The 27,471-nt window shown below is 41.2% G+C and overlaps 1 protein-coding gene across 2 annotated transcripts in view; it reads left to right on the top strand.

Moving 5' to 3' along the window:
* Window positions 1–26,916, top strand: part of CEP170 (centrosomal protein 170) — a 188,745-nt gene extending 161,829 nt beyond the window's left edge. For both annotated transcript variants that reach the window (XM_054985890.1, XM_054985885.1), the window contains exons 16-18: window positions 5,471–5,564; window positions 8,862–8,913; window positions 24,791–26,916. In XM_054985890.1, the coding sequence (XP_054841865.1) occupies window positions 5,471–5,564; window positions 8,862–8,913; window positions 24,791–25,056 (412 nt within the window). In that variant the 3' untranslated portion in view covers window positions 25,057–26,916. The remainder of the gene's footprint in view (window positions 1–5,470; window positions 5,565–8,861; window positions 8,914–24,790) is intronic.
* Window positions 26,917–27,471: the final 555 nt, after the last annotated feature.

Raw genomic sequence — 27,471 nt, 5'->3', positions numbered from 1 at the left:
CCAAGATATTTCCATTTGGTATCCTTCCAAGAAAAAGGAATCTGGGAACCTAGTTGTTCTTTCGTTTCTCTACAGATGTTAATAGGTACTAGGAATGACTTGCTAAAATTAATCTTCAGACCAGAAAGATACTGAAATTGAGTGAAAATATCCATTAAAGTTGGAATAGAGTTTTCTAAATCTGATATATATAGTATTAAATCATCTGCATATAGACTAATTTTATTCTCTACCCCTCTTATTCTAATACCGTCAACCTTTTTGTGCATCCTAATTAAAATGGCTAATGGTTCAATCACTAAAGCAAAAAGAAAAGGGGAGAGAAGGCAGCCTTGCCTTGTTCCTTTAGATAAGGGGAAAAGGTCACTCAAACAATTATTAATCTGTAGTTTTGCGGTCGGAGATGCATATAAGGCACTGACCGAGTTCCTAAACCTTGGGCCAAAATCCATAACCTCTAGAACAGTGTGAAGAAACGGGAATTCAACACTATCAAAGGCTTTTCCCAGGTCAATTGATATAAGTGCCAATTCCAGAGCCTGGGATTGGGAAAAGGCTATAATATTTAAAAGCCGTCTAATATTGTCCATAATGGACCTATTAGGGATAAACCCTGTTTGATTGGGGTTTATATAATTAGTAATTATATCTTTAAGTCTATTAGCAAGGACCTTGGGATAAATTTTATAATCAATATTTAAAAGTGAAATTGGACGATAGGAAGCCAGCAAACTCCTATCCTTGTGTTATTTTGGAATGGTAATAATGACTGCTTCATTCCAAGTTAAGGCATCTTCCCAGATTCCATTATATTATTACATAGTTGAGTAAAAAAAGGAGATAGGTCTTTGGCAAAGGTCTTAAAAAATTCTACTGTAAAGCCATCCTGCCCCGGAGCCTTATTAGGTCTCAATTGTGATATTACGTCTTGCACTTCTTCCACAGTTATTGGTTTCTCTAGCGTCTCTCTGTGTTGTCTGGATAATTTTTGAAAACATTCCTGTTGTTCTAAAAAAGCCTTGATTTTCCCCACTGGAGGATATGACGAGGTGTAGAGGGAGGTATAATAAGAAACACTGAATTATTTTTTTGATAGAAGTATATAGTGCACCTTTGGTATCCTTAATAGCAAAGATTTGTCTTTCTTCACGCTTCTTTTTAACTTTCCAAGCTAAGAATTTAAGCGATTTTGGAGTTTTCTGCCATAACTTTTGCTTTGTACATAGAATTCCTTGTTGAATTTCCCTATTTTCTAAGGATTCTAAAGCTTTCCTCTCTGCCAATAGTGCCTTATAAACATTTTTATTGCATGTTTTCTTATGTAATTGTTCTAATTTTTTAATATTTTCTAGCAATGTTTTAACTTTCTGCTCTCTTTCCTTTTTCAAATGGGAATTTAGTGCTATACACTTTCCCTGCATCACCACCTTAAAGGCATCCCAGATAGTTTGTATTTCTGGCTCACCAATGTCATTAAGCTCAAAAAACTGGATAATTTTTTTTTGAAGCTGCAATTTATGCTGTTCTTCCAGTAAAATGATATTATTAAATTTCCATTGTTTCCTCGACTCCTTCTGGCTAACTATTGTAAATTGACCTTGTAGAAAAGCATGGTCAGTCCAAACATTATAAAAGTTTTGTAAGATAGACTTTGAACATAGTATATAATCTATCCTAGAATAACTAGAGTGCCGAGGGGAAAAATATGTATAGTCCCTCTCCTCTCCATGTAATATGTGCCATAGATCATACAGGTCATTTTGTTCTAAAATTTCAGCAAGTTTAGTTTTTGTGTTGTGACTTGTAGTTTTCCTAACTCTTACTGAGTCTAATCTATCCAATTTATTATCAAGAGTCATATTGAGATCCCCACCCACAATAATATGTCCCTCTGCAAATTGTTTCAATGTTGGTTGTTGTGGGTTTTCCGGGCTGTATTGCCGTGGTCTTGGCATTGTAGTTCCTGACGTTTTGCCAGCAGGTGTGGCTGACATCTTCAGAGGTGTAGCACCAAAAGACAGAGATATCTCAATGTCACAGTGTGGAAAAGATGTTGGCAGGTCATTTGTATCTACTCAGGAGGGGTGGGGTTGAGCTGAGTCATCCTGTAAGAGTTTCCCAGGGTGTGGAATGCTAATGGCGGGAGGCTTCACTGTATCCTGAGGAGGTTCTTTTGCATATGGATTGGTGCTTGATGTGCTAATCTTCTCTGCAGGGCTATTGTCGGGTATAGAGTGTTTTGTTAGCTTGGTGTTTTTCAGAACTGGAAACCATGCTCTGTTCATTCTTAAGGTTTCTTCTTTCCTGTTGAAGTTTTGCTTATGCTTGTGAATTTCAATGGCTTCCCTGTGCAGTCTGACAAAGTAGTTGGAAGTGTTGTCCAGTATTTTGGTGTCCTGGAATAAGATACTGTGCCCTGTTTGAGTTAAGCTATGTTCAGCCACTGCTGATTTTTCAGGTTGTCCAAGTCTGCAGTGTCTTTCATGTTCTTTTATTCTTGTCTGGATGCTACGCTTTGTGGTCCCGATGTAAACTTGTCCACAGCTGCAGGGTATACGGTATACTCCTGCAGAGGTGAAGGGGTCTCTACTGTCTTTTGCTGATCGTAGCATCTGTTGTATTTTTCGGGTGGGTCTGAATACTGCTTGGAGGTTATGCTTTTTCATAAGCTTTCCCATCTGATCAGTGATTCCTTTGATATATGGCAAAAACACTTTTCCTGTAGGAGACTGTTTTTCCTTGGATGTTTGATTCAGCCTGGGTTGGATTGCTCTTCGGATTTCATTTCTGGAGTAGCCATTTGCCTGAAGTGCGTGGTTTAGATGATTAATTTCCTCATTGAGAAAGTGTGGCTCACATATCCATCTTGCACGATCCACTAATGTTTTCATTATGCCTCTTTTCTGTCGGGGGTGGTGATTGGAGTTTTTGTGTAAGTACCGATCAGTGTGAGTTGGTTTCTTGTAGACCTTGTGACCTAACTGAAAGTTTGCTTTGTGGATGACCAAGGTATCCAGAAATGGGAGTTTTCCCTCGATTTCTTTCTCCATTGTGAATTGAATGTTCAGGTGGATGTTGTTGAGATGATTCAAAGACCCCATCAATTCTTCCTCCCCATGACTCCAAATGATAAATGTATCATCCACAAACCGGAACCGTACACTAGGTTTGTAGGGTGCTGATTCTAGAGCTGTTTTTTTCAAAATGTTCCATGTAGAAGTTTGCTATAACTGGGCTGAAAGCAGCTGTGGACAAGTGTACATCGGGACCACAAAGCGTAGCATCCAGACAAGAATGAAAGAACATGAAAGACACTGCAGACTTGGACAACCTGAAAAATCAGCAGTGGCTGAACATAGCTTAACTCAAACAGGGCACAGTATCTTATTCCAGGACACCAAAATACTGGACAACACTTCCAACTACTTTGTCAGACTGCACAGGGAAGCCATTGAAATTCACAAGCATAAGCAAAACTTCAACAGGAAAGAAGAAACCTTAAGAATGAACAGAGCATGGTTTCCAGTTCTGAAAAACACCAGGCTAACAAAACACTCTATACCCGACAATAGCCCTGCAGAGAAGATTAGCACATCAAGCACCAATCCATATGCAAAAGAACCTCCTCAGGATACAGTGAAGCCTCCTGCCATTAGCATTCCACACCCTGGGAAACTCTTACAGGATGACTCAGCTCAACCCCACCCCTCCTGAGTAGATACAAATGACCTGCCAACATCTTTTCCACACTGTGACACTGAGATATCTCTGTCTTTTGATGCTACACCTCTGAAGATGCCAGCCGCAGCTGCTGGCGAAACGTCAGGAACTACAATGCCAAGACCACGGCAATACAGCCCGGAAAACCCACAACAACCATCGCTCTCCGGCCGTGAAAGCCTTCGACAATACATATTACATTGAATCTTTAGATTAGCATTATAGAACTACTGCTTAAATGAGAAGGAAAAAGTTGTAGCTTTTATGTGACAGTTACAGGCGGCTGGATCCAAAGAACAGCAGGCAGGACTCCTCTCACAGCACAGATCTTTCCTGCCAGTCTTTTCTCACTGCAGCCCTCTGTGCTATATGAAGGGAGGCTCCTCAGAGTCAAGTTCCCTCTGGATTTGTGTGAGGGCGACTTAGGCATCTTCATTGGAGTGCCCCCTCCCCTTATATCATAATTCAGAAATACTTTACAAGGTGCTTTTTAAAAGGAACTTTATTATACATCACATTTTGTTATTTTTCACAAGCTCATATCTTAGAAATCTAGTTCGTCTTTAAGGTGCTACTGGACCCAAATCTTGTTCATTTGTGCATGGTTTCTTTAAAGAACTTCAGATTCTAGGTGAGAAATACCCCCTAGTTTGTCCTCCATATTGCAATCTTGTTAGTGAAGCACTGAATGTATGATTTCATCCTATCTGTTTTGGCAGTTTATTCATGGTAATGCACAACGATGGCTTTGTATAATATCCAATCCTGCTAATCTACCCATAAGTTGCATTTAAGTCCCTCTTTCATCAATGCTCAATTCAGAGTATTTTTAATCCCTTAGTATGATTAAGTACAACAATAAGATAGAAAGAGAGAAAAAGATTTTTTCACATGAAGATGCCATAGGTGATGCCTATGAAACCCCCAAAATGGCTACCAAGATTACATAATACTGCATTGTGAGACCTTGGTAGCAGACATGCTTATATGGTTTTAGGACTTTTAAACCTACTTTTTCTAACATTTCATATTTTTCTGCAAACATGGGAATTCCCCAGACTTGTGGAAGGGGAGAACCCTTCTGTATGGACCTCCATTGTATAGATTTTTTGATCCATATCTTGAGGCCATTCTTCAAAATGAAATGTAATACCTCAAACATCACAAAATAATTAGTCCTAGAAACGGCAGGGACTTTATTTTAGCACTGGAGGTTGCTGGAAATGTGCTCTGATGAACAGGGCTCTACATTGCATTGAAAAGGTTTGACCCAGATCTGGTAACCTGGCATATAAAATACAGAGTAACTCTGCAATGTGACATACCCATTGCTTTATTGAAAGTCCCAAGTTCAATCGTAGCATTTCCAATTTAAAGAATTTTAGTTAGCAGAGTTAGAAAAGATACCAGCAGATACAGAAAAGATACTCTGAGGAGTCCGAGTAGGTAATTCTGGCCTAAATGGACCAATGGTTAATGTTTCTGTCTTTGTCAAAGGCAGAAAATTCAGTCTCACTGCTGTTATGGCATGCTTTAGTCTAATATGCAATTAAGATTTTTTTTTTTTTAAAGCTATTATTGGGGAAAATATATTGTTGTATATTTAGCTGTACTTTCAGATAGGAGCAAGAGCAGCATGAACCTGAGATAGTCTAATCTTTGAGCTGGGACCAATTAGAATTTCTGCTTTCTCTGAATATATATACAAATTGTATAGTTCACATCACTCCTCTGTACTTCTTGGCTATAGAATACTGTTTAAGGACAAAGACCGGAACTGGGAAGACATTGAGAAGAAACTGCGAGCTGAAAGTGATGTTCCAATTGTGAAAACCTCAAGCATGGTATGAAAAAATAAACTTTGCTCCAAATTAATATTCACATAGCCAGGTTTAAAAGGGGAAAGGTCATTATGTCTGTGTAAAATATTTTAAATAAAATAGATTTTGGATAGTTTGTCACTAAAAATATATTTCTCAGGTTAAAACTTTTTATACTACTTTTAATGAACTAAAATGCAAATGACTTTTAAAAATCAAAATCCTACACTGTAAGCATATGTACCTAAAGGATGGTGGCTAAACTGGTAAGCATTTGTCCTGGACAGCTTCTGGTGTAGATCTTTTTTCCCGTGAATTTTATTAAAGATTTTAGAACAAGGTATAAAAAACTAAAAAAGAAAGAAAAATGCACAAAAGAACATAAAAAAGGAAAACACAATTATAAAGAAAAAAAAAGAATAACCTTTGATTTTCTCTGTGACAGGTTTTACCTGTTATACACTCACTCTAAGATTGCACTCTGATTTTCTTCTTTTTTATTTCTTAATCTTCAAAAGAACAAATCATCAGTTCATTTTTTTCCATTCTATAAAGGGTTTCCAGAAAACAGTGAATTTAGATAGTGTCTTTTCCCTAACCAAAAAGTAAGTTTGGCCATCTCTGCAAGCTCCATCATCTTCACCAACCATTCCTGTAATTGTAGGTAATGTTGAAGTCTTCCTTTTTTGAGCATATAATACTCTTGCTGCTAATATCATAAAGAAGAACAAAGTTCCATGAGTTCTTTCTAACTGTTCGTCCATTAGCCCCAGCAAAAAAGCCTCCAGTTTCATTTGTATATTCATATTTAAAATCCTCTGAATAAATTAATGCATTTGTATCCAGAAGTTTTTGGCTTTGCTACACACATTCACCATAGATGATAAAATATCCCTTCATGCAGTTCACATTTCCAACATCTACTCAAGATACATTTATACATTTTAGCTAATCTGTCTGATGTCATATACCACCAATATATCATTTTATAAAAATTCTCTTTCAAACTAAAGTTTAATGTAAATGTAAGGCACATTTTTCCCATTGTTCAATTTGTATATTATATCCAAACTTTTTTGCCAATTTTATCATAGTTTTTCACCTGTTCTTCTTCTGTCTCCAATTTCAACAAAAGTTTATACATTTTAGCAATAGCATGTTCATCTTTCTTACATAATTCTGTTTAAAAAACTGTCACAGATTAATCATATCCATTAGCAGTCCAGCGATACCCTCATGCTAATAAGGAAGCTTATAAATATGGACATATCATAAAACTTTTCCCTGTGTGCTTGAAGTACATGGCACATTGCCTGGCTAGGCCAGACAGTTCCCAACTCCAGCTGGAGATGGAAAACTACTGGAATGTGAGTCATGAGGCAGGACTGGCCAATAGCCCCTCACCCCAGAGACGTGCATAGATGTAAAGACAAAAGGTCTTCCAGGAGTTCTTGAATTAATCACCCACACCCTGCCAATCTTCCTCCCTTCCTCCTTCTTAATCAGAGTTGATGATTGAGGACCTGACAACTCTTCCCTTCTGCTAATCACAGGTCATCAATCACTATTTCTTACCTTTAGTAACACCCAGGAAGGTTTAATCAAACCTTTCCCATTTTATTGTCTCACCTCCGGAAACAGCCGTTAAGCTATTGTTTTGGGGCAGAAGACGTGATCCTGCCCCAGGGTACATTCCCTATTATAACTGGACTGCCCTGCCATGTTCTAAGTGTATATGTCCTGGGATCCTATGCACACCTTCAGGAGTGTGTCTGAACCTCCTTCCTCTTGCTGCAAAGCACTGCACATTCAGCTGCAACTCTCTTTCTGATGTCATCTAGACTGTCTTCTAGACTGGTAAATATCACCTGGCCCAGTACTCCTCTCCCTGTTCCTCCCTGTTTTCTAGTTACCTCTGTGTGTATGTTGTGTGTGATTTCTCATGTGTTTGCTTTTGCTGCCCCTTTAATAAAAACTGTGGAACACTTGCCTGGTTATTTCTTAGAGAGTTCTTTAAGGGAACTGCTGGTATACATAGGTAGGGATTCTAATAGTTACCCCCTCTCACTGCTTCTCCTTGTATGCTAATTTCCCCCAACTCACAAGAAGAACCCCCATTTAGGGTAACACTGTAGCCTTGTATAATCAGATCTTCTCTCGGTTTGATTTTACATTCACTTTGTACCAAGACTAACATAGCCCGATATAGATCCTGAGGAGTTAGCCGTGTTAGTCTGTAGTAGCAAAATAGCCCGATATGTTAACCACTTGTGTTTGGCTATCATTTCCCATTTGAAAAAAGCTTCTTGTGTTGATATCCACAAAAGTGTTTTTGGGCACAACCTATACTCTCAGAATGGCATGACTAATATAATGATTTTTAAAATCCACATTCACGTTAACTTTATCATACCATAAACAGACATTCCATCAAAATCTTTTATTGTGCCTTTTTAACTCCAGTAACCAGTAATAACACACTTTGTAAACTGCTCTAGGCATTAAATTGTCCTGAAGGGCGAAATATAAATTGAATGTTGTTGTTGTTGTTGAATATACTTTCAAATCTGGTAGTCCCAAACCAGCTCTTTCTTTTGCATCCTGTAACATTACACATGGTTTCTTTCTTTGCCGCACAAATCTTGATATATCCTTCTGCCATTGTTTAAATGGTACATCAGATACCAATACTAGTATTGTCTGAATTTCCAAGTAAAACATTCATCTTAAAGCTACTAGTATTGATCTTGAAAAGGATCCTACCATGTTAGATACGTGTACTAAAAATGTAGTTCACATTTAAGTTCATAATAATTCTTCATCTTAATCATGGCAAGAAATTGATTTAATTGCTCAGTTTTTCTCCTCTGAAGTAAACTGTAATTGCTGTACTATAATACAATGAATGGTGTGGCTGTGTGTGTGTGTAGTCATTCAGCTAGAGGGAGTGCAATACTCAGTAGCCGAGTGTGGACCTCAGTATCAGCTGGACTTCCCAGAGCCAGTGCTCCTCTAGGAGCCTTGTTCCTTTCCCATTTAGTGTGAATTTGGAGGATGCTGATGGAAGGAAGAATTTTTTTCAATCTATATTGGAAGTAAAACCTGAGATCAGAACTGTTAAATGATGCTACTCTTTATCCCTTTAGATTCTCATTTTCCTAGCTTTAACACTTTCGAAGGTGCACTAAAATGGTTTAATGTGCTCCAGTTTCTCTTCCACATCAACATAGAAATTATTCATCAAATGTCATTGTAGTTTATATATTATGATGATATATTTTCCCCCTTAATGAAGCTGATGCTTATGATACATTCCTGCAGGAGATATCATCAATATTACAAGAGTTGAAGCGAGTGGAGAAGCAACTACAAGGTATTTAATGATTTTTGAATGACTGGAAAAAGTCAGAATTGTAAATAACCATTACTGAATTGTATTAAGGTTTTTTGATTTTTGAATTTTTATTCATTTTAATTACCTGTAAAAGTTATAGAGGATATAGGAGGCAGCAAAAAGCCTTAAGTGACTTCTTAAGTTGGTAGTCACAGTACCACCTGCTTTACTGGATTCTGCTTTAGAAAGTAGTTAAAGGAAGGACTGCAAACAATGGGACACATTTTCATCCAGCTTTCTTTTAAATCCCAGCTCCTCCACAGCTAGCAGTCAACAGTTTTTTCCCTAGTGATTCCCTAGGAATGCACTGTCACCAGAGGTAGAAGGTTCTGTTGTGGCCTAGTGGTGAATCATAGCTGAGAGTGGGGCATGATACAAAAACATTGCTGGAATAAAGAAAGGTCACAACTTTATTGATTACAGCTGTAGAGGTTTGGCTTGGCATAGGGCAGTGGATCTAGGAATCAGATGACCCACCTGCTGTCCAGTATGTCTCTCAGCCTGCCTGCTGAGGGGAAAACCCAGAGGTGGCAGGCAAGATCCCACATGGGGATAGTCACCACATGGTTCTTCTGCCATCTGAGGGCAAGGCAAACCCAACAGCCCTTGAGCTGGGCAGGTCTCTGGAAGGTACCCCAGAGTACCTTAAGTGGATCCCCAAGTGAAGATGATAGGCATGCAGACCCCTTCACCCCCCAAATGGATCCACACCAATGCCAAAACCGCCAACCAAGCAGACAAAGAAGGCATTGGTCATGCACATCTCATTGTGACAAAAGAACCAAACAACCAAGCAACACAAAATATGCCATGCCTATCTGTGAAGCAACACAAGCAGGCCCCAGAACTGAGGTAGGATGGGAAGGCTACCAAGCCAAATGATACTACAGTATCAGAGAAGTAACTATCTTATGCTTGGCAGGTGGACTAAAGAGGGAACTAGTTCATTGTCATGTCTCTGTCAAGTCCCACATGGGAACAGGGCATGTGCAGGCCATCTGCAGACATTCTAAAACTCCTAGAGGTGCAAGAAGCTCACTTAGCCTTTTTGCGCGCTTTTCCCCAGGTGCAGCTAAGAAAGGCAGGGCGAGCAGTTCCCTCTCTCAGTTCTTCTTTTGCTGCTGCTGAAGAAGGATGTGTCTTCTCTCTGCTCTTCAGTTCCAACCACTACAGATGTGAGCTCGGGCCTTTTATTCCATTGCGTTGAAGGCCATATTCAAGAAGTGTTCCCATTGTGAGACAAAGATGGCCCAATCAGATGGGCATGACCAATGCCTTCTTTGTCTGGGCAAGGGCTATTACACCTTGCAGTATGCAGTCTGTAAACATTTTACGCCCAAAGTGTGCCATGAAAGGGCATCGCTACTTAAAGCAGCTCTGGGTGTACTAACTCCGATCTTAATGCCACAGATAACGGACTGCAGCACCCACAATGGGCCTCATCGGTTCCTCCAGCATGTTCAGGGCTTAGCACCGTCCAGAAAAGCCAATTGGTTCCAGCTGCCCCTTGGTTGATTCTACCAGGGTGCCAGTCAGAGCCACCTACAAAAAAGGCTAAGCTCAAGTCGAAGCATGCTGATAAAACATTGATTTCTAAGTCACAAAAGAGGAAAAAATCCTCTTCTTCAGCTCTGAATGCTTCGGTTGCATCACGTTCACCCAGGTTTCCAAGAACTCTTGTCTCCAACCTCCAGAAGACATTTCACTTTGGTTCCATCCCTCTCAGAGGATGAGATTCTGGAAGTCATGGAACCATCTACAGCCATTTCTCCATTGCCATCAATCCAGAGGAGTCAGCCATGTTAGTCTGTAGTTGCAAAATAGTAAAGAGTCCAGTAGCACCTTTAAAACTAAACAACTTTATTGTGGCATAAGCTTTCAAGAACCACAGCTCTCTTCATCAGATGCATGGAGAAACTGGCCAAAGATATATAGGTGGGGAGGGGAGGGGGAGAGGGTGCAGGGAGAGAGGGCCATGTAAATGTAAATCAGTTGCAAAAGTCATGAAAGAGGTGGAGTGCACAATCCAGGCTGGGTGTAACCCCTTCCCTCCATTGCTGAACCTGAATGGAATGCCTGAAGGCAGGGCAGAATCTATCATTTTCCCCTAACACCACACCTGCCACAGTTTGACATGGTTCAACACCATGACCTGGGCACTCTGAAACTGACAGCCTGGTTCATATCTGCTCTGGACTGAATTCCTTCTTCCTAATCCAGAAGGTCCTGTTGGAAGCTAGGAAGTCATCCACTAGGAAATCATACCTAGCCAAATGGAAAAGATTTTGTTGTATTGTCGAAGGCTTTCACGGCCGGAGAACGATGGCTGTTGTGGGTTTTCCGGGCTGTATTGCCGTGGTCTTGGCAAGACCATGGCAATACAGCCCGGAAAACCCACAACAGCCATGGAAAAGATTTTCTCTTTGGGCTGCAGGCAACTACTTGAACCCAGGTTCGGCCTCATTGCCATCTATTTTGAACTATGTGATCCGGCTTAAGAATCAAGGTTTGGCTAATTCCTCCATTAAGGTCCGCCCAGCAGCCATTTCTGCCTACCATGACAATATAAATGGGAAATTGCTATTTGCCCAACCACAGTGCAAGTCCTTCCTTGGACGTTTAGCAGACCTATATCCTCCAGCATCTAGGCTGATTCCCCGGTGGGGTCTCTCCTTGGTTCTTGCTTCACTCATGCATAAAACTTTTGAACCCCTAACTAGCTGCTCCCTTAAGGTTCTGACAGTTAAAACAGCCTTTCTGGTGGCTATCAACTTGGCCAGGAGGGTGAGTAAATTGCAAGCCCTGAGATACAACCCTCCTTTCATTAAGATGTTCGCAGATAAGATGGCCCTCCGTCCAAGCCTCCCCTTTTTGCCAAAGGTCATCTCTGCTTTTCACTTAAATCAGGACATTGTCTTACCAGTATTTCCCCCACTCCTACGACTGACACAGAGAGAAATTGCTCACCCTAGATGTTAAACATGCTTTGTGTTTCTAGTTTGACAGGACAGCTCCTTTCTGAAAGGACCCTAATCTTTTTGTCTCATTTAAAGGGCCCAAAAAGGCTCTGAAAGTTGCCGCACAGATCATTTCAAATTGGATAGTTTAACTCATTAAGAATTGTTATAAACAATCTGACCAACCATGCCCATTGCACTTAAGAGCACACTCTTTAGGAACTCAGTCCACTTCATCAGCCTTCAACATGGGCATCTCTCTCTCAAGCATTATGTCATTGACGTAGACTCCAGAAAGGACGCAGCTGTGGGCAAGGCCATCCTCAAGAGTCTTCCTTTAGAATTTCATGCCCATCTCCTAGGTAAGTTAGCTTGCTAATCTCCCAAGTGGGACTGTACAGACGACATGACGATGAAAACAAGGTTGCACTTGCCTGTAATTGTTCATCAAGTGGTCTTCTGTGCAGGAGCACATCCCTCCCTTTTCCCCTGCCATGTATTCTTTTTCTTACCTTTCTTCTACACTGGCAGCTTGCAGAACGGAAGGAGGAAGCATCTTACCTTTCCTTTTATAGCTGCACCTGGGGGAAAAGCACATAAAAATTCTTGGCAAACTTCTTGCACCTCTAGGAGCATTAGAATGTCTGTGGCTGGACCACACATTGCCAGTTCCCATGTGTGCCTGCACAGAAGACCACTCAATGAACAACAGTTACAGGTAAGTGCAATCCTGCTTCCTCTGCCATCCCCAAGCCAGCCCAGCAAGCCTCTGATTGGACAGCTGGCCTATGCTACTGCAGGGGCCCACAAAAAAATGGTGGGCTCCTGCAAAGTCCAGGGATCTGCACTTCTTTATATCAGTGACACTAGATATGCCATTTCTTTCACATCTGGCATCAGTAGAAGTTCCCACTTACGCCATGTCTTAATTCAAAAAAGTGGCAAAGGTTCTCAGCTGCTTGAGAAATCCAAAAGTTGAAAATACATACAGAGAAATTTGGAGTCTGATCCCCTTGATTACCACGTTTGACTATGTCCCTCCCACCCCATCCCAAAATTCATTCAAACTAATTCTCAAAACCTAGGCTGTCTCATCTGTGGTTTCACTGTAATGAAGGATGTGGGGACAGGAAAGTCCCTTCAGAGAGGGTATTCTCTGTCAAGTATTTTGTCTAAGAAATATGCAGAAACTTTCCTGCCTTCACAGAATTAAGCCTTCAGATCCACATGGTGTTAGCATCGTATTCTTCGGTGGTTCTAGGAGTGGGGCAGTCCTTACTTTTGGGATATAGCTCCTCCTCTCCGAAGGCAGGATCAGTCAGTTGACTTTGATCCCAGAGGGGAGGGGCTTGTCCCTGGAATCACCAGTCTTTCTGGCCCGGCCATCCAAGCAGGACGTCTTCAGCAACGCTCTGCAGAGCACAGTAATCCCGGTGAAGAAGAAACTTCCAGAGATGAGCTGGGCGTGTCGGCGTGCGTCTGTAATCCCAACACTCAGGGAGGCCAAAGCCACAGGCAATACAGAGCTTGCAGGGGAAAGGAAAGGCCCTACTACCTACCTCACCCCCATTTCACTCGGAGCAACGGTGAGCGTTAGAGCTGACAGCCCTAGGTTGCTCCTAGGTTCCACGGCCACAACCGCAAAACTCCACCGAGGTTCCCCACCTTCAGGTTGGGAGGAACCACCTCAGAAGCCCAAAGGGCGCGGTGTTTGAGTCCGTGATAGCCTGTTGTAGAGACTGATATTATCAGGAACTCCCTCAGGCTTGGAAGGAGCAGCCTCCAGCAGCAGCAGAGGACCTGCTCCAACCCCGGCAACCCTGACTGAACCGTGGTAAGACTGATTCTGCCGGAAACGGGGGGCGCAAAAGGAAGGAGGGAGGAGAAAAGAGTAGCAGAAGCCTCAGAGCCATCTTGCCCTAAATAAAAGGGAGCCCTCCTTTATTTCCTTTTCCTTTCAGCCAGGACTTGTGAGGTGCACTTTCACTTTCATTTCTCCTTTTGCATGAAAATTTGTTGTTGAGACTGTCAGTAACTCAACAACAGCACTTGCAATAAATATCAATAAATATATAAAATAAATAAAAATAAATATCAATACATAAATAAATACTTGCAATAAATATCAATTTAAATTGATATAAGAATCAGTATCACTTTTGCAGTAAGGTATTTATTGATATTTATTGCAAGTTCTGTTGTTGAGATACCTTGTGAGTTGCACTTTTCATCACGCCCTTGGTTTGTTACAGTTTAGAGAATGTCAGTAACGGCAGGCCCCAGCAGCATCCCAGGCCTCAAGAGGGCACAAAGCTGCAATCTAGTGATGCCAGACTCACAGGCCTTGCCCCCGCCCCGGGCCTCTCAACAGGCCAGTGAAAGAGAAAAGGCCCAAGGGCCTGGATGGCAGAATGTCAGCAAAGGCAGACTAGCCACTTCACAGGCCTCAAAGAGCATAAGCCTGTGGCCTAGACTTTCCAAACCCCTAGGCCTCAGCCCCTTCTAGGCCTCTTAACAGGCCAGTGAAAGAGAAATGCCCAGGAGCCTGGATGGCAGAATGTCAGCAAAGGCAGGCCTACCTACCTTCCAGACTTCAAAGAACATAAGCCTGCAGCCTAGATTTTCCAAACTCGCAGGCCTCGGCCCCTCCTGGGCCTCTCCACAGGCCAGTGAAAGAGAAATGCCCATGGGCCTGGATGGCAGAATGTCAGCAAAGGCAGGACTAGCCACCTCCCAGGCCTCTAAAAGCGCAGGCTTGCGGCCTAGACTTTCCAAACTCCCAGGCCTCAGCCCCTTCTAGGCCTTTCACCAGGCCAGTGAAAGAGAAAAAGCCCAAGGGGCTGGACCTGTCAGGCAAGAGTGCCTGGAAAAATTTTCTGCTGGTGGTATGTCAGCAAAGGTAGGCCTAGCCTCCTTTCAGGCCTCAGAGAGCACAAGCCTGCGGCCTAAACTTGCCCAACGTCCAGGTCTCGGCCTACTCCTGGGCTTCTCAAGAGACTAGTGAAAGAGAGAGGTCTGGGGTTTGCATCCACCAGGCAAGGAAGCCTGGAGTTGCTGTAATGTTATGGTTAAATGCTGAGCCAGGAATCATTACCCTGCTGGTTCGAGTCCCATAATTGTTTTAACTTGGTGGCTGACCTTGAGTAAACCAGTTTCAATTACCTACCATTTCTGGGGGAATAATGATAATTCTGACCTTATCACAGTCCCTGACTTGGTTAGTCCAGGCAAGCCAGATCTCATCAGATCTCAGTACATCAGCAGGGTTGGCCTCGGTTAGCAGTTGGATGGGAGACTTCCAAAAAAGACCAGTGTTGCAGAGACAACTATGACTGGATGACATTTTCCACCACTAAGGGGAAAGAAATTACATGCCCCCTATTTACATAGTCACAGTCATAGTTGCTATTTAACAAACGAACTGGCATGGCCCAGGATGGAAATAAGGAATTCAAAGAAGTCCTGAAGGCACACCAATAAATAGTCTAGTGGCTAGACTCTCAGATGGGTAAGAGAGGCATTCCAGTGTGGGGATCTGACTCCAGATAGGGAAAGGGTGCCCCCCCCAGATTAAGAGAAGGCAAGGGCCATTAAGAACACATATCTCGGTTAAGCCTTCAACCTGGGTACCCTGAGCTATCAGTTTTCTCCCTCAGCCAAGAAAAAGGGGAGCTGTTAAAAGAAGAGAAAATTCCCTAGCAGGTCTTCCTCAAGAGCTGTATCCTAGAAGCCTCCATAAGGTGATGAGGATCCTGGAGTCTTCTCCCTTAAAGACTAAGGGGTTGGAGAGAATCCTCCCTAGGAATAACCTCATCAGGGATTCCCTTCCAGTAATCTCTCATACTTGTAGAAGTCTAAGAGGGAAACTTTGGCAAAACTAACCACTCTTACTTCCTCCCCCCCCAAGTCTTATACATTTGTCCCAGGGGCTATTAAGAAGATCAAGCTCCCATTGGTGGGTGATCTGGTAACCAGCCTGCAGTCTAATCCTGTGCTGCCCATTGACAAGGATGGACTACCTAGGATTCTAGCCTCAGGTGGTTTGAACTGGCTATGCACAGAAAATTGGAAGTTTTCCGCTACATCCTTCAGAGCATTGGCAACAGCTCCACTCCTTTCTAGAGTCACATTCTCTTGGGTCTCAGACTTGGCTGCAGTGAGCATCAAACTCCTTTAAAGAGCCAAGGGGTAAAACTAAGAAAATAGCCCCGGCAATATTCTATGCTGTGGTCAACAAGAACCATGCTTTTCAGGCAACCAGGCACAACAGTTAGCTTAGGAATTGGAACGTGGACCATTTGCCCCAAAGCCAAAGTGACCACGGTTCCTTTCAAAGATATCAATCTGTCTGGAGAAACCCTGGATAAAGGAAAACAAACCAGACATCGAGAGGAGAGTAGTACCTTCTCCCTCAACAAATCCGGTCAGAATACTAAAAGGCCTAAGAAGGGAACTCAATGTGTCTACATCAAGACAGCAGGCGCAGTGGTGTTTGGGGGATGCTTACAATGCTTGGCAAACCCTTCGCAGCCAATAATAAGAAACAGGCTGGTGTTGGATACTGTGATCAGTGGAATTCAATTCTGTACCACCTGGTCCCTTTTCCTCTAGTTCCAAAGGAAATTTGGTCAAATAAAATAGATGCCTAGGAACAAGAGGGTCAGAATGGAAAGGCTAAAATTTGTCATGACTGCCATTCAGAAGAGAGGTTGTTTGGCTTCCATCGATCTCTCAGAGGCACTTCCAACATTGGGCCCTTTCCTTTGAGCTGAAAACACCCTCTAGAGTGTTCATCAGAATCCTAGTAGCACTGACAGCATGGCTAGGCCACGGAGAGTGGCTCCTTTCCCATATCCAAATGACATCTTGATCTGTGCATTTCAGAGATGCCTGTTGTCATACCATGGGGCGTTAGATCACAAGAGGTCCAAGATAGTTGAATTGCCAGAGATCCTCAAACAGGAAAACAACCAGTGGCTGTACCGCATTCAGCCCCATGAGGGTGTCCCACTCAGGGAACCAGAGAGAACAGTGATGACCATGGACATGTCTTTGGGGATGGGGATCCCACACCCAAGGAAGAATGGCATAGGGCATCTGGCTGAAGGACAAATGGTCAACAGGGTAAACCTTTTGGAACTCGGAGCCATCAAACACAGTATGGTGGAATCTCAGAATCTTCCCACAGGTCACTATATGTTTATACAGAGGACAATTATGAGGAGGACTGGCAAAGCCAGAGAGTGATGAACCAAGCAGAATGGATGCTATCCAGAGGGATTCCCCAACTGGTCTACCACAGTTTTTGACAAGGCGCAAGAAGAAACCCTCAAACCATGGGGACAGATGATGTGAACAGCAAGCTGCCGTCACACATCCTGTATGTCTTCCACAGTACAGCTATTGCACAGAGCTGTTCAGAAGATCACACAGTAAAGTGCAGAATGATGCTAATAGTAACCTTCAGGTCCAGAAAGACATGGTCTCAAAACCTGAAGAATCTTTCAAGCATGGATCCCTGAAGGAGGGCCCATTGATGCAGGGATCAATACAACACCCCTAACCAGCTCTGACAAGCCTCACAGTGTGGCGGTCAAACACAAACAACTAATAGGGTTGGACTAAGCAGAAGGCATGATGGGTACTATGCTAACCTCCAGGAAGAGTTCCACAGAGTATATAAAAATTCCTGCCAAGTTCCCAGAAGAGTGCATGGATAGAGTCATGTAAGCTTTTGAGGCTAATTAGGGAGTTACTATCTTTCTTTCAAGAGAGTTGAAGAAAAGTCTTAATACCAACACCCTTAGACAACTGGTAGTGACCATCCCAACAATTAGAGGTTCTAGGAAGGGACGTTCCCTTATATATCACCTTCATGGCAATGGATTTTAAAAGGGGACCTCATTGTCGAATCTTCCAAGGATTCGCTGGGTTTTTTCCCCATGTGAAATATTAAGCTAGTATTGAGAGCATTATACAAACGATGCCTTCAGCCTATGACCTCATGTTCCCTAAAGGAACTGACCTTTAAAGCCATCTTTCAGATGAGAATAAAATCAGCTAGACAAGTGTCAGAATGGCGGGCACTAGCAGTAGATAGAGATCCATGCCCTTTCCTCCATGATGGTAGAGCAAGTTATGAACAAAAACAACTTTCTTCCAAAGGTGAACTCCATGTTTTTATAGAACAGGAGAGATAGTACTTCGCTCTTTCTAACCTAATCCAAAGCACAGGAAGGGAGGGGGGAACCCTCAGTCCCTTGATATACATAGAGATGTGAGATTCCACTTGGGCAGGATTAAACAGTTTTTCACAAGTCTGGGACACTAGTTGTGTGTTTGCAGGAAGTCCTCCTTGAGACACAGAGTGTCTTTTTCTTGGCTAAGTAGGTAAAGCAGAGGGTACATAATTCTGGCATGTCAAACGAGAGTTCTGGGGATGCCCAGAGATGTCAGGGCACATTCACTAAGGGAAACAGCGACACAGGCAGCCTATAAATCCTTTAGTCGTTAGAAACAATCAATAAGGTGGTCACATGGAAATCAGTATATTCTCTCATCAAGAAATATAGGATAGATAAGTTGTCCTCCCTGGAGACAACCTTCAGCAGGAGGGTACTACAACACACCCTCTAGGCCTGGAAGCCAGACTACCCACCCTGGGGCACACTGCTCTTGTATGTCCCAAAAGTAAGAACTGCCCCACTCCTAGGACCACTGGAGAATGGAAGATTTGTATTCACTTACTGTGAAGCTTCCTTTCTTGGTGGTCCAGGAGTGGGGCAGTCCTGCCCACCCAAGTTCCTTGTGGGATGGCTTCTAGGATTGGATGAAGAGTTAGGACAATAGTCTTCCTCCCAGTGGATTCAAGGGAGGGACCTTTCTATTTACTTTAAAAAAATTGAGGGGAGTTATTATTTTCCCTCTTGGTATCGTGATGGGGAGTCAAGGCTTGGGAACAGACTGGTGATTCCAGGGACAAGCCCCTCCCCTCCGGGATCAAAATCAGCTGACTGATCCTGCCTTCAGAGAGAAGAAGCTATATCCCAAAAGTAAGGACTGCCCCACTCCTGGATCACCAAGAAAGGAAGCTTCACGGTAAGTGAATACAAATCTTCCATTCTCTCTTCTCTCTAACTCCTTATCTGTTAGATAAAATTCCCAAGAAATAAATCCTTTTTTTCTACACAATGAAACATCCCTTCCTTTTATGGTTGTGATTCTAGAAATCATAAATTCCCTAAATTCATCTAACAAAGACATGTAGCCCCACACAGGAGGTTTTTAAAGCTTGGCTATAACTCTCCAGGTCTTTGCCACCATATTGCATCTGCTTTGCTGAAGAAAATCAGAGAGCAACTGAGACTTTTTAAACAGGTAGCACCAACAATGATCTCAAAAAGACTATTACTTTACCTTTGTGGATGCAACCAAACTCTAAATTCCTTGCAGTTGTTGAAATGAATCAGTGTGAAAGGGATTTTTTAGATTTCTGGTGAGCCAAGGGAGCAAGAAGGTTGAATTGCATCTGACATGCCTTCCTGCAGTATACATTTCTACTGTTTTCTCAATTGGTATGGTTAGTGCATAGGTACTCCTGATTATGCTTCACTGGCCCGGACTTCTGTGATTTTCAGATCTGTTTGAAGATACCATAAAAACATTATAGGCCTACTTATTCAAGTAAACTTTCCCATTCTGTTTTTCCCACTGCCATAAAATTACTCTGTGGACTTACCCCCAATGCAATGTCTTTATTAGTATAAGAATTTGCAAGGAAAGGGAATTTGAGATAGCAGATTGGTTCGAGCCTTTTCCGGTGTCCTAATGCCATGATCCACAATGTGGCATCTGTCAGCATTGCGGCACCTACCAACACGTGCCTTGTCAATGACTTCCTGCCCTGCTTTCTGGCCCCTTCAGCATTCCTTCTTGTCCTCCTTCACCCCATGCACATTTCCTCTGTTTCTAGTCTTTTTTGTCACTGTTCTCATTCTTTCTTTCCCCATTCTCTGCCTGTCTTTCTTTCAAGTCTTTCTACCTCTACCCCTTTCCACTTTTCCATCCAGCTTCAGGGTGTGCTAAAGGTGAAAGGAAGAAACAGAAGTTGCAGTGACAATGATGGGCCTGACATGATGGGGGAAGCCAATGTCCAGCCACTTCCTGAAGAGGCTAAGTAGTAGCCAGAGCTTTTGGATAATAAGCACCTCAGCCTGCAGTTTGGCCCGTGTTGTCTTTGCATAGGGGCATGTATTTGCTTGAAACTACTTTGTGACAAGAGCTCAATCCACTGCAGAAAGGAATGGAGGAGAAGGCACTGTTATTATGAGAAGTGAAAGTAAATATGTGAAGAAACAGAATGCACAAGAAATGCCCTGTCTGACACTTGCTATATCCAAAATATTTTCACACTCCCTCATCCCCAAAAATGCATGAGACCCAAGTTTATGGATTTCTTAGTTTTGCCTTCAGCAGGATTCTCCTATCAGAATCCCTGATACTGCAAAGAGTTGTGGATAGTAAGGCCATCTGCCACAATTTATTTCAATTGTAAATACTTGTAAGCAGGGCTTTTTTTCTGCCAGAACTCCCCAGAATGGTGTTCCAGCAATTCTGCAAAAAGATCACATGAGTAGTGGCCCCGCGCACCTGATTCCTTCCTCCTGCGCAGCCCACTCTGTTCATCAGCAGCCGCAGAAGCTCTAGAGTGAGTTTGTGATTTTTGTTAAAAGAGGAGAAAAAAACCTGTGTTCCCAGCTTACTGGGCGGGCTTCCTCAATCTGCCTTGATTCTCTCAGCCAGGCGGAAAGTCCACCCTTTCCCCCTTGACTCCTTGTTCCCTGTGGCCCTGGCCATGGGGCAGAGGAAAGGGGACACAGAGGAGGAAGCCTGCTGCGGCCTTGGGAGGAGGCAGTGGGGAGCGGGCACCTGCGCTTCTTTGCTTCACGCCCACTGGAAGCTGGAGCAAACAGTGGGCAGGCGGCCGCTGAGAAGCCTCTTCACTGCCACAAGGCTTCCCTGGAGGGAGGGGGGGCGGAGGAGGCAGGCGCCCAGCACGCCTCTGCTCTGTACCCACCCGGAGTTGGAGCAAAAAGCCTCTCCACCGCTAGGCTTCCCCTTTGTAAAATACAAAACAAAACATTCCTTTGACTTAAAAGTTTTTTTTTATGGTTGCCAGGTTAGTTATTAGGCTCAGAGCTCCGTTCAGCAACTGATCAAGCCTGCTTTTTAAATGGAGAATAGAAACAGACATTTTTTTCTCACTGCAAGAGAACGGGTCTTTTTTTTTTAAAAGCGACCTTAATGAATCCCAGATGAGGAAATCCCTCTTAAAACTATCATGGCTTGGTAGCTTTCAAGATATGCAGTAGAGAAAGGGCGGGCAAGAGAGGAAGGCATTGCCCCTTTAAGTGACTCAGGAACTAAAAAAGCCACCCTGGCCTACGCTTCAGAATCGAAACTACTGCTGTTGGAAATACATTGCTTACTGAAAGGGGTAACTAGCGGAAATCTTAAAGGGAGGAAGGAGCAAAGTTAAAAGGATTTTTAAAATTGTTTGGGTGTCAGCTCGGAATAGTAGTGAATAAGATAAAGAAGGACAAAAAGAAAGCTTGGCAGAGAAAAGAAGGGAAGTAGAGTTTGTCTGGGCTAGTATAGGAAGAGAGTAAATGAAGGAACTTGGGAACTTGGAAAATAGCAGTCTGAAGGGAAAACAGCTTCTCAGCAAATAACAGAGGAAGCCTGCAAAAAAGGGAGGGGCCTGCAATAATAAGTAGTGAGTAGCATTATTTAGTGAGGGAACTCTATTACTAACAAAAACAAAATTATTGTATACTCCGAGCTTGAATTCCTTCAACATTTTCCTGCATACATTCTTTTATCAGTCTGCCAAAAAAAAGTTCCTCTAAGCTTTTACAAGCTAAAGAGAGATATAGAGAGGCCATAAAGATTTGTCCTTCCTTATACTTATAAATAATTACTAAGCTCTTCTGTTAAGAGCGTCTCTGAATTGGGAACTGCATTATAAAGGATTATGAAGTATGACTCTTGTGTTCTTAAAAAAAACTTTTAAAAAGTATACTGTTAGAAATATAATTACTCCTGTCACTCCAGAGATATGAGCTTGTGTATGAAAGAAACAAAATCTCTTTCCATCTCCTTAACACCGATCTATGAAAATGAGGGTTTCAATCTTATGTTAGTAAAGAGAAACTCATGCATATGGGTGAGAGCTCTTTAACCCCCACAGCTTCAGCTGGGCTGAGGAAGGCAATACCCTCTGATGATCTAATCCTAGCACAGGGATGCTATTTTTTAAAAAAATCTAATGAGCCACACTAGGTGACTGGTTTGAAGATAATGAAAGGATTCCTGGGTAAGAAATACTTCAACTCTTTTCTCCTGTAAAGAGCCTAGGTAGCAGCCTAGCAACCATCAACTCTTTAGAAGCAAGGCTAAGTAGGTCTAATCAGAAAGTAAGTCCACATTATTATTAACTGTGTTTACTCCCAGGAAAGGATTGCATTGCCTAGTAGTATCATCATGCTGTTTCTTCTCTTTCTTTCCCACTTATTTGTTTTTTTTAAAAAAATTCCATATGATTTTATCGTATGTTGATACACAGCATCAGTCATATTGCTAGTCTGTAGTTGCAAAATAGTAGTCTGTAGTTGTAATAGTATTTAGTCTGTAGTTGCAAAATAGTAAAATGTCCAGTAGCACCTTTAACACTAACCAACTTTATTGAGGCATAAGCTTTTGAGAACCACATATATAAGTGGGTGTCATCAAAATATCAATGGCACCCAATACCAGTGCCTCAGACAATCTAATTCAGCAGTCTTTTAGTAAAATGGATTCTGGTTTTGGAAAAGGCTTGCTCAAAACCTGCAAGTGGCTGCTCACAAAGTAGATTTCTGGCTCACAACACTGCACCGCTTAGAGGGAACATTGCAGGTAAGGGGCAGGGAAGCGAGCGGGGCCAAATTGTAGGAGTGCTCCTGGGGGGTGGCTGCGCTCTGCACAATGACATCACATCCAGAAGCGATGTCACTTCCGGAAGCGCACACATATGGTAATAGAGAGTTCCACCACCTCTTTCCATAGAATAAAAACCCTGCTTGTAAGTCAGGGCAATTCTACTTTTAACTGAACATTTTCTTGTCCATCTTTAAAAATATTCCATTTTCCATAAATATTAATATTAATGAAATATTAGTAATATGAATATTTCATTTCTCTCCATGCATGGAGACAGGAATGGGAAAATCTAACATCCATCTTGCCTTGATATAAGCTCAAATATATTTAAATGGCAGGTTCCCCAACCTCCAGAGAAATAAAATACTGAAATGCCATCCATGGCAGCATTTTATGGATGCCCACTACCTTTTCTCAAAATTCCAAAACCGCCACAGGCTCAGGAATGCTTGGAAATCCAAGAAGTTCTCATTTTTCAGCTTTCAGAGGGTAAAGAAAAAATTATTTTCTGTCTTATAGTTCACAGAAGGAATGCATGTTGAAATATAAGTGTTTTAGTTCCTTTAGAAAATGCAATGTCTAGAGCAGGATTCCCTAATATGGTGCCCATGGGTGCCATGATGCCTGCAGACACCTTTCCTGGTGCCTGCCAAGTTTTTAGGATGTGGGAGGGGCCAGATGATGCTTTTGCCCAGCAGTTTGGCTGTGCAGATTGTTAAATAGCCACTGCAGCAGCAGCTACCACCATAACATGAGTATTTCACTGTATGATTGAAGATTAGCTGTGTGTATTTAAGGAAATGTTTTTAAACAATGTTTTAAAAGGCATCCTGCTAAATAGAGCTTCTGCCGGAATTGTTGAAGAGTTACTTTTAGAGTTATTTACAACCTCACTCCCTGAGATTTTGTGATTGGCTCTGCATCTTGTGGCAGCCATTTTGTGGTTGCAACCACCATCAAATAACAGAATTCCAAAAGTGCCTGCAGGGTCAAAAAGTTTGAGGATCCTTGGTCTAGAAGTTGCCTCATAAGATGATCCATAAAGTTATAAATACATTCTATAATATCTCACCAGTACATATGAGTAGAAACTTCTGTATTTCCTAATAGTATCAGATATGTAGCAGAGAACATGAAAAGAAGGTAGTGTGGTTCAGGATAGATCTGCATCAGTATTAGACAAAGGTTCATTGAGGACAGAATAAGTCAAGAGTATTACCCCTATTGGTTGTATGTGTGCAGACTGTGGAGAATGGCCAGACTTCATGTGGACATCTAATCTCTGAAGATAGCTCTTTGTAACTAAGGAGGTATGCAAGAATCCTTCATTCTTAAAGTATTAGCCTTTGGCAAACAAACAGCTATGATGTATAGAAGAGATGATTAAGGGTTTGGAGCATCTTTCCTATGAGTCTGGGACTTTTTCAGTTTAGAAAGGAGTCTACTAAATGGGGACATGATAGAGGTTTATAAAATTTTGCAACAGGTAGAGTAGACAGCAAAATACTAGCGCTCGAGGGCATCCAATGAAGCTGATAGATAGTAGATTCAGAACAGCCAAAAGGAAATACTTCTTTACACAAGTGATTAAAATGTGGAACTTGCTGCCAGAGGATGTAGTGATGGCTGCAGGCCTAGACAGATTCACGGAGGATAGGTCTGTCAGTGGCTACTAGCCATGGTGACAAAAGGAAACTTCTACATTTAGAGGCCATAAACCTCTGAATGCCAGTGCCAGGAGGCATGTTCACAGGACGGCCTCAGCCTCTGAATCATCATCATGTTCTATTTTTTGCCTTGTACTGTAAAAATGATTGATCTAGATTGTGAAAAGATAAAAGGAATATTTCCAGTTTTATGCAAAGGTTTGGTTATATTTCTTCTTAATTCACAGACCTTTCTCTTCTTTGTTTGTTCAGTGATAAATTCAATGATTGACCCTGATGGAACATTAGATGCCTTAAGCAATTTGGGATTTGCCAGCCCTGTCCAAGCTGCTCAACCTAAGCAGAAGTCCAGCTCTGTTTCTCAAAGTGCCCATCCTCAAACACAACAAAACTGCCAACCAGAAGCAAGGGCTGCTTCAAGTGAACTTGGCAACGTTAAATCTGAGCACAATTTCAGCATACATTTTAATAGGTTTAATCCTGATGGTGAGGAAGAAGATCCAAATGTGCATGAATGACATAAATGTTGTCCATATTTTTTAGTATTGAATGTGTAGAATTCATTTTGAATCACAGCATTCAAGAGCTCAAAAGCTTGGTTAAAATGCCATTGCTTTGTTATAACAACTATTTAACTGCTTTGGATGTCACACATGTCTTGAAGTAAACATTGGAACCAACATAGAAAAAGCAGTTTGTGATAATTTTGTGGGCTATGTAACCACTTATTTTGAATGTGTCCTCTTTAGTTTACTTGGCTTAAACAAACTGTTAAAATTACATAAGCATTTTAACAGTTCGTTAAGTCTCTCGTGCCAAGCTGATCTATAATTGGACTTTGTCACCAAACATGTATAAGAATGATTAGTCACTTAAATTTGATTCTAAACAGGATTTAAAATAAGGTGTATTACATTTGAATACTATAGCACATTATGATAGAAAGGCTTGACAAAGCATTTGTTGCTGTATACTGAATTTCAACCTGGTTTTTTATATAACTTCATTGCTACATAAATTGTCTTGTGGTTTACAAAGCTCAGTTATTATGTTTGCACTAAGAATTTGCTGGGAGTGGCAAGTGAACATAACAGTATCAATAGGAGCTAATAATTTTGATGTACATAGAAAATTGATCATATTTGTCATGAAAAAGAAAACGCACTTCCCAAAAGGATCCATTTGACCCTTGCTGATCCTGTTCAATGTCTTTTTTGATGTTGATGAAAATAAAATTTCATATCATTTCTGTCCAGATGTTTGGAACTATAAAAGCAGTTTAAATGCTTGCTTGACGTTCTTGTATCACCAGGGTCAAATGAAAAATACATGACAAGAGCTCCTTGAGATGATCATGAGTTGTAAAATTTTATTCAAGAGATTTGGAAATAGAATAGTGATAATCTGGTTAGCAGATTCGCTGCAAGCATCCAAAATAATAACATTTTTCTGTAGACTGTACGAAGTCTTTGTTTGTTCTTTAAGAATTCTGGAAGAAAACTGCTAACATAGGGCTTTTGCTTATATTGCTTAACAACAAAGCTATTAAAATATCTCAATATAAGCCTATTTACCTTTAAAGTAGTCCCAGTAACTTAAAATTTGGAAATAATAAAAATAAGCAACTTTGTATTTCCAGAACACTGTAATTTGAAGGTCTTCTGTTAATGCAACTAATGACTGGAATTTTCTTACGTTTTTGCATCCATCTGTATACTAAGGTTACAAATACAATTTTGAAGCTTTTACTAAATAGTCTTTAATATTTCAGCAATAATCTTGTGTGTCACTTATTTAAAAATACTTTTTCCCTGTACATTTTTAAACTGTATACGATTTTGAAGTCATTGCAAAGTTTGACCAATTAAATATACGAAAACAAATTTTGTAGAGATGTATAAAATTTTAAAAACCAATAATTCTGTTGTATACTGGGTTTAATTTTTTTGCTTTAAAATTAAAAACCACTTCTTCTCAAACTCTGTATCCCATTTGCTCTGTATTAACAACAGTAGTCAGGAAAACATTTGCTTACAGATGCTGTTAAACTTTCAACTGATGAAAGATGAAATACACAGAGCAATGGCAAGGCTTTGGTCATCATAATTCCTTTTTATTTTCAATGCTTGGGAAAAGAACTGCAAACACACAACTGTGGAAACATAGGAAATGGTTACGGAAAAATTAAACAGTTTAAGCTCTTTACACAATTGTTTGTGTTCTTTCAGACTCTACACATTTTGTGTTCTGAATTGTTTGCATTTACAATGTTTTATTTGTATGGACTCGTAATCCTTATTTATTTTTGTTACATTTATTATGTACATTATTATATGCATTTACAACTCCATTTTTAAATAAAGTGTTTCTGGAACTTTATACAATAAGTTGATTCACGAGTGCTTTAACCATGTGAGTTACTAATTTTTCTTACTGTGTTTGATTTCAAATCATTCAATAATTATAAAGGGATGTGTGCCTTGATGCACTATACATTTGTGTCTGAGAATTCTTACAATTTTTAGCATTGTAAAGTATAATAAACCACTTTATATAGAAATTTATAGATGATAAAACTAAGTATACATACAATAATGCAAGCTTGAATTTTTACTTCATTTCTTTAAAAATTATGCTCTGCAGTTCAGTAAAATAAGCCAATATGTCATGGGTGTAAAGTTTCATAGTAAGTACAAAATTAGTTATTTTAAAGTAGTTGAGATTACAATATAAATCAAGGTGAAAACATGAATTTTTTATGGCTAGTGAAGGGCATGCTTCACATGCACTCTCTCCATCTCCAGCACCTCGTAATCATTGAGTGAACTTCTGTCTAATGTACTCTTCCACAAAACTACTGTGGGGCATGGAGTGTCTGGCAAGGAATGGATTCCTTACAGCAGCAAAAAACCCACCCTTTTTAGGTCTGGACA

This window comes from Eublepharis macularius, chromosome 1 (assembly GCF_028583425.1).
Source record: "Eublepharis macularius isolate TG4126 chromosome 1, MPM_Emac_v1.0, whole genome shotgun sequence".
Classification (NCBI taxonomy): Eukaryota; Metazoa; Chordata; class Lepidosauria; order Squamata; family Eublepharidae; genus Eublepharis; species Eublepharis macularius.
This window is presented reverse-complemented; position numbering and strand designations above follow the sequence as displayed.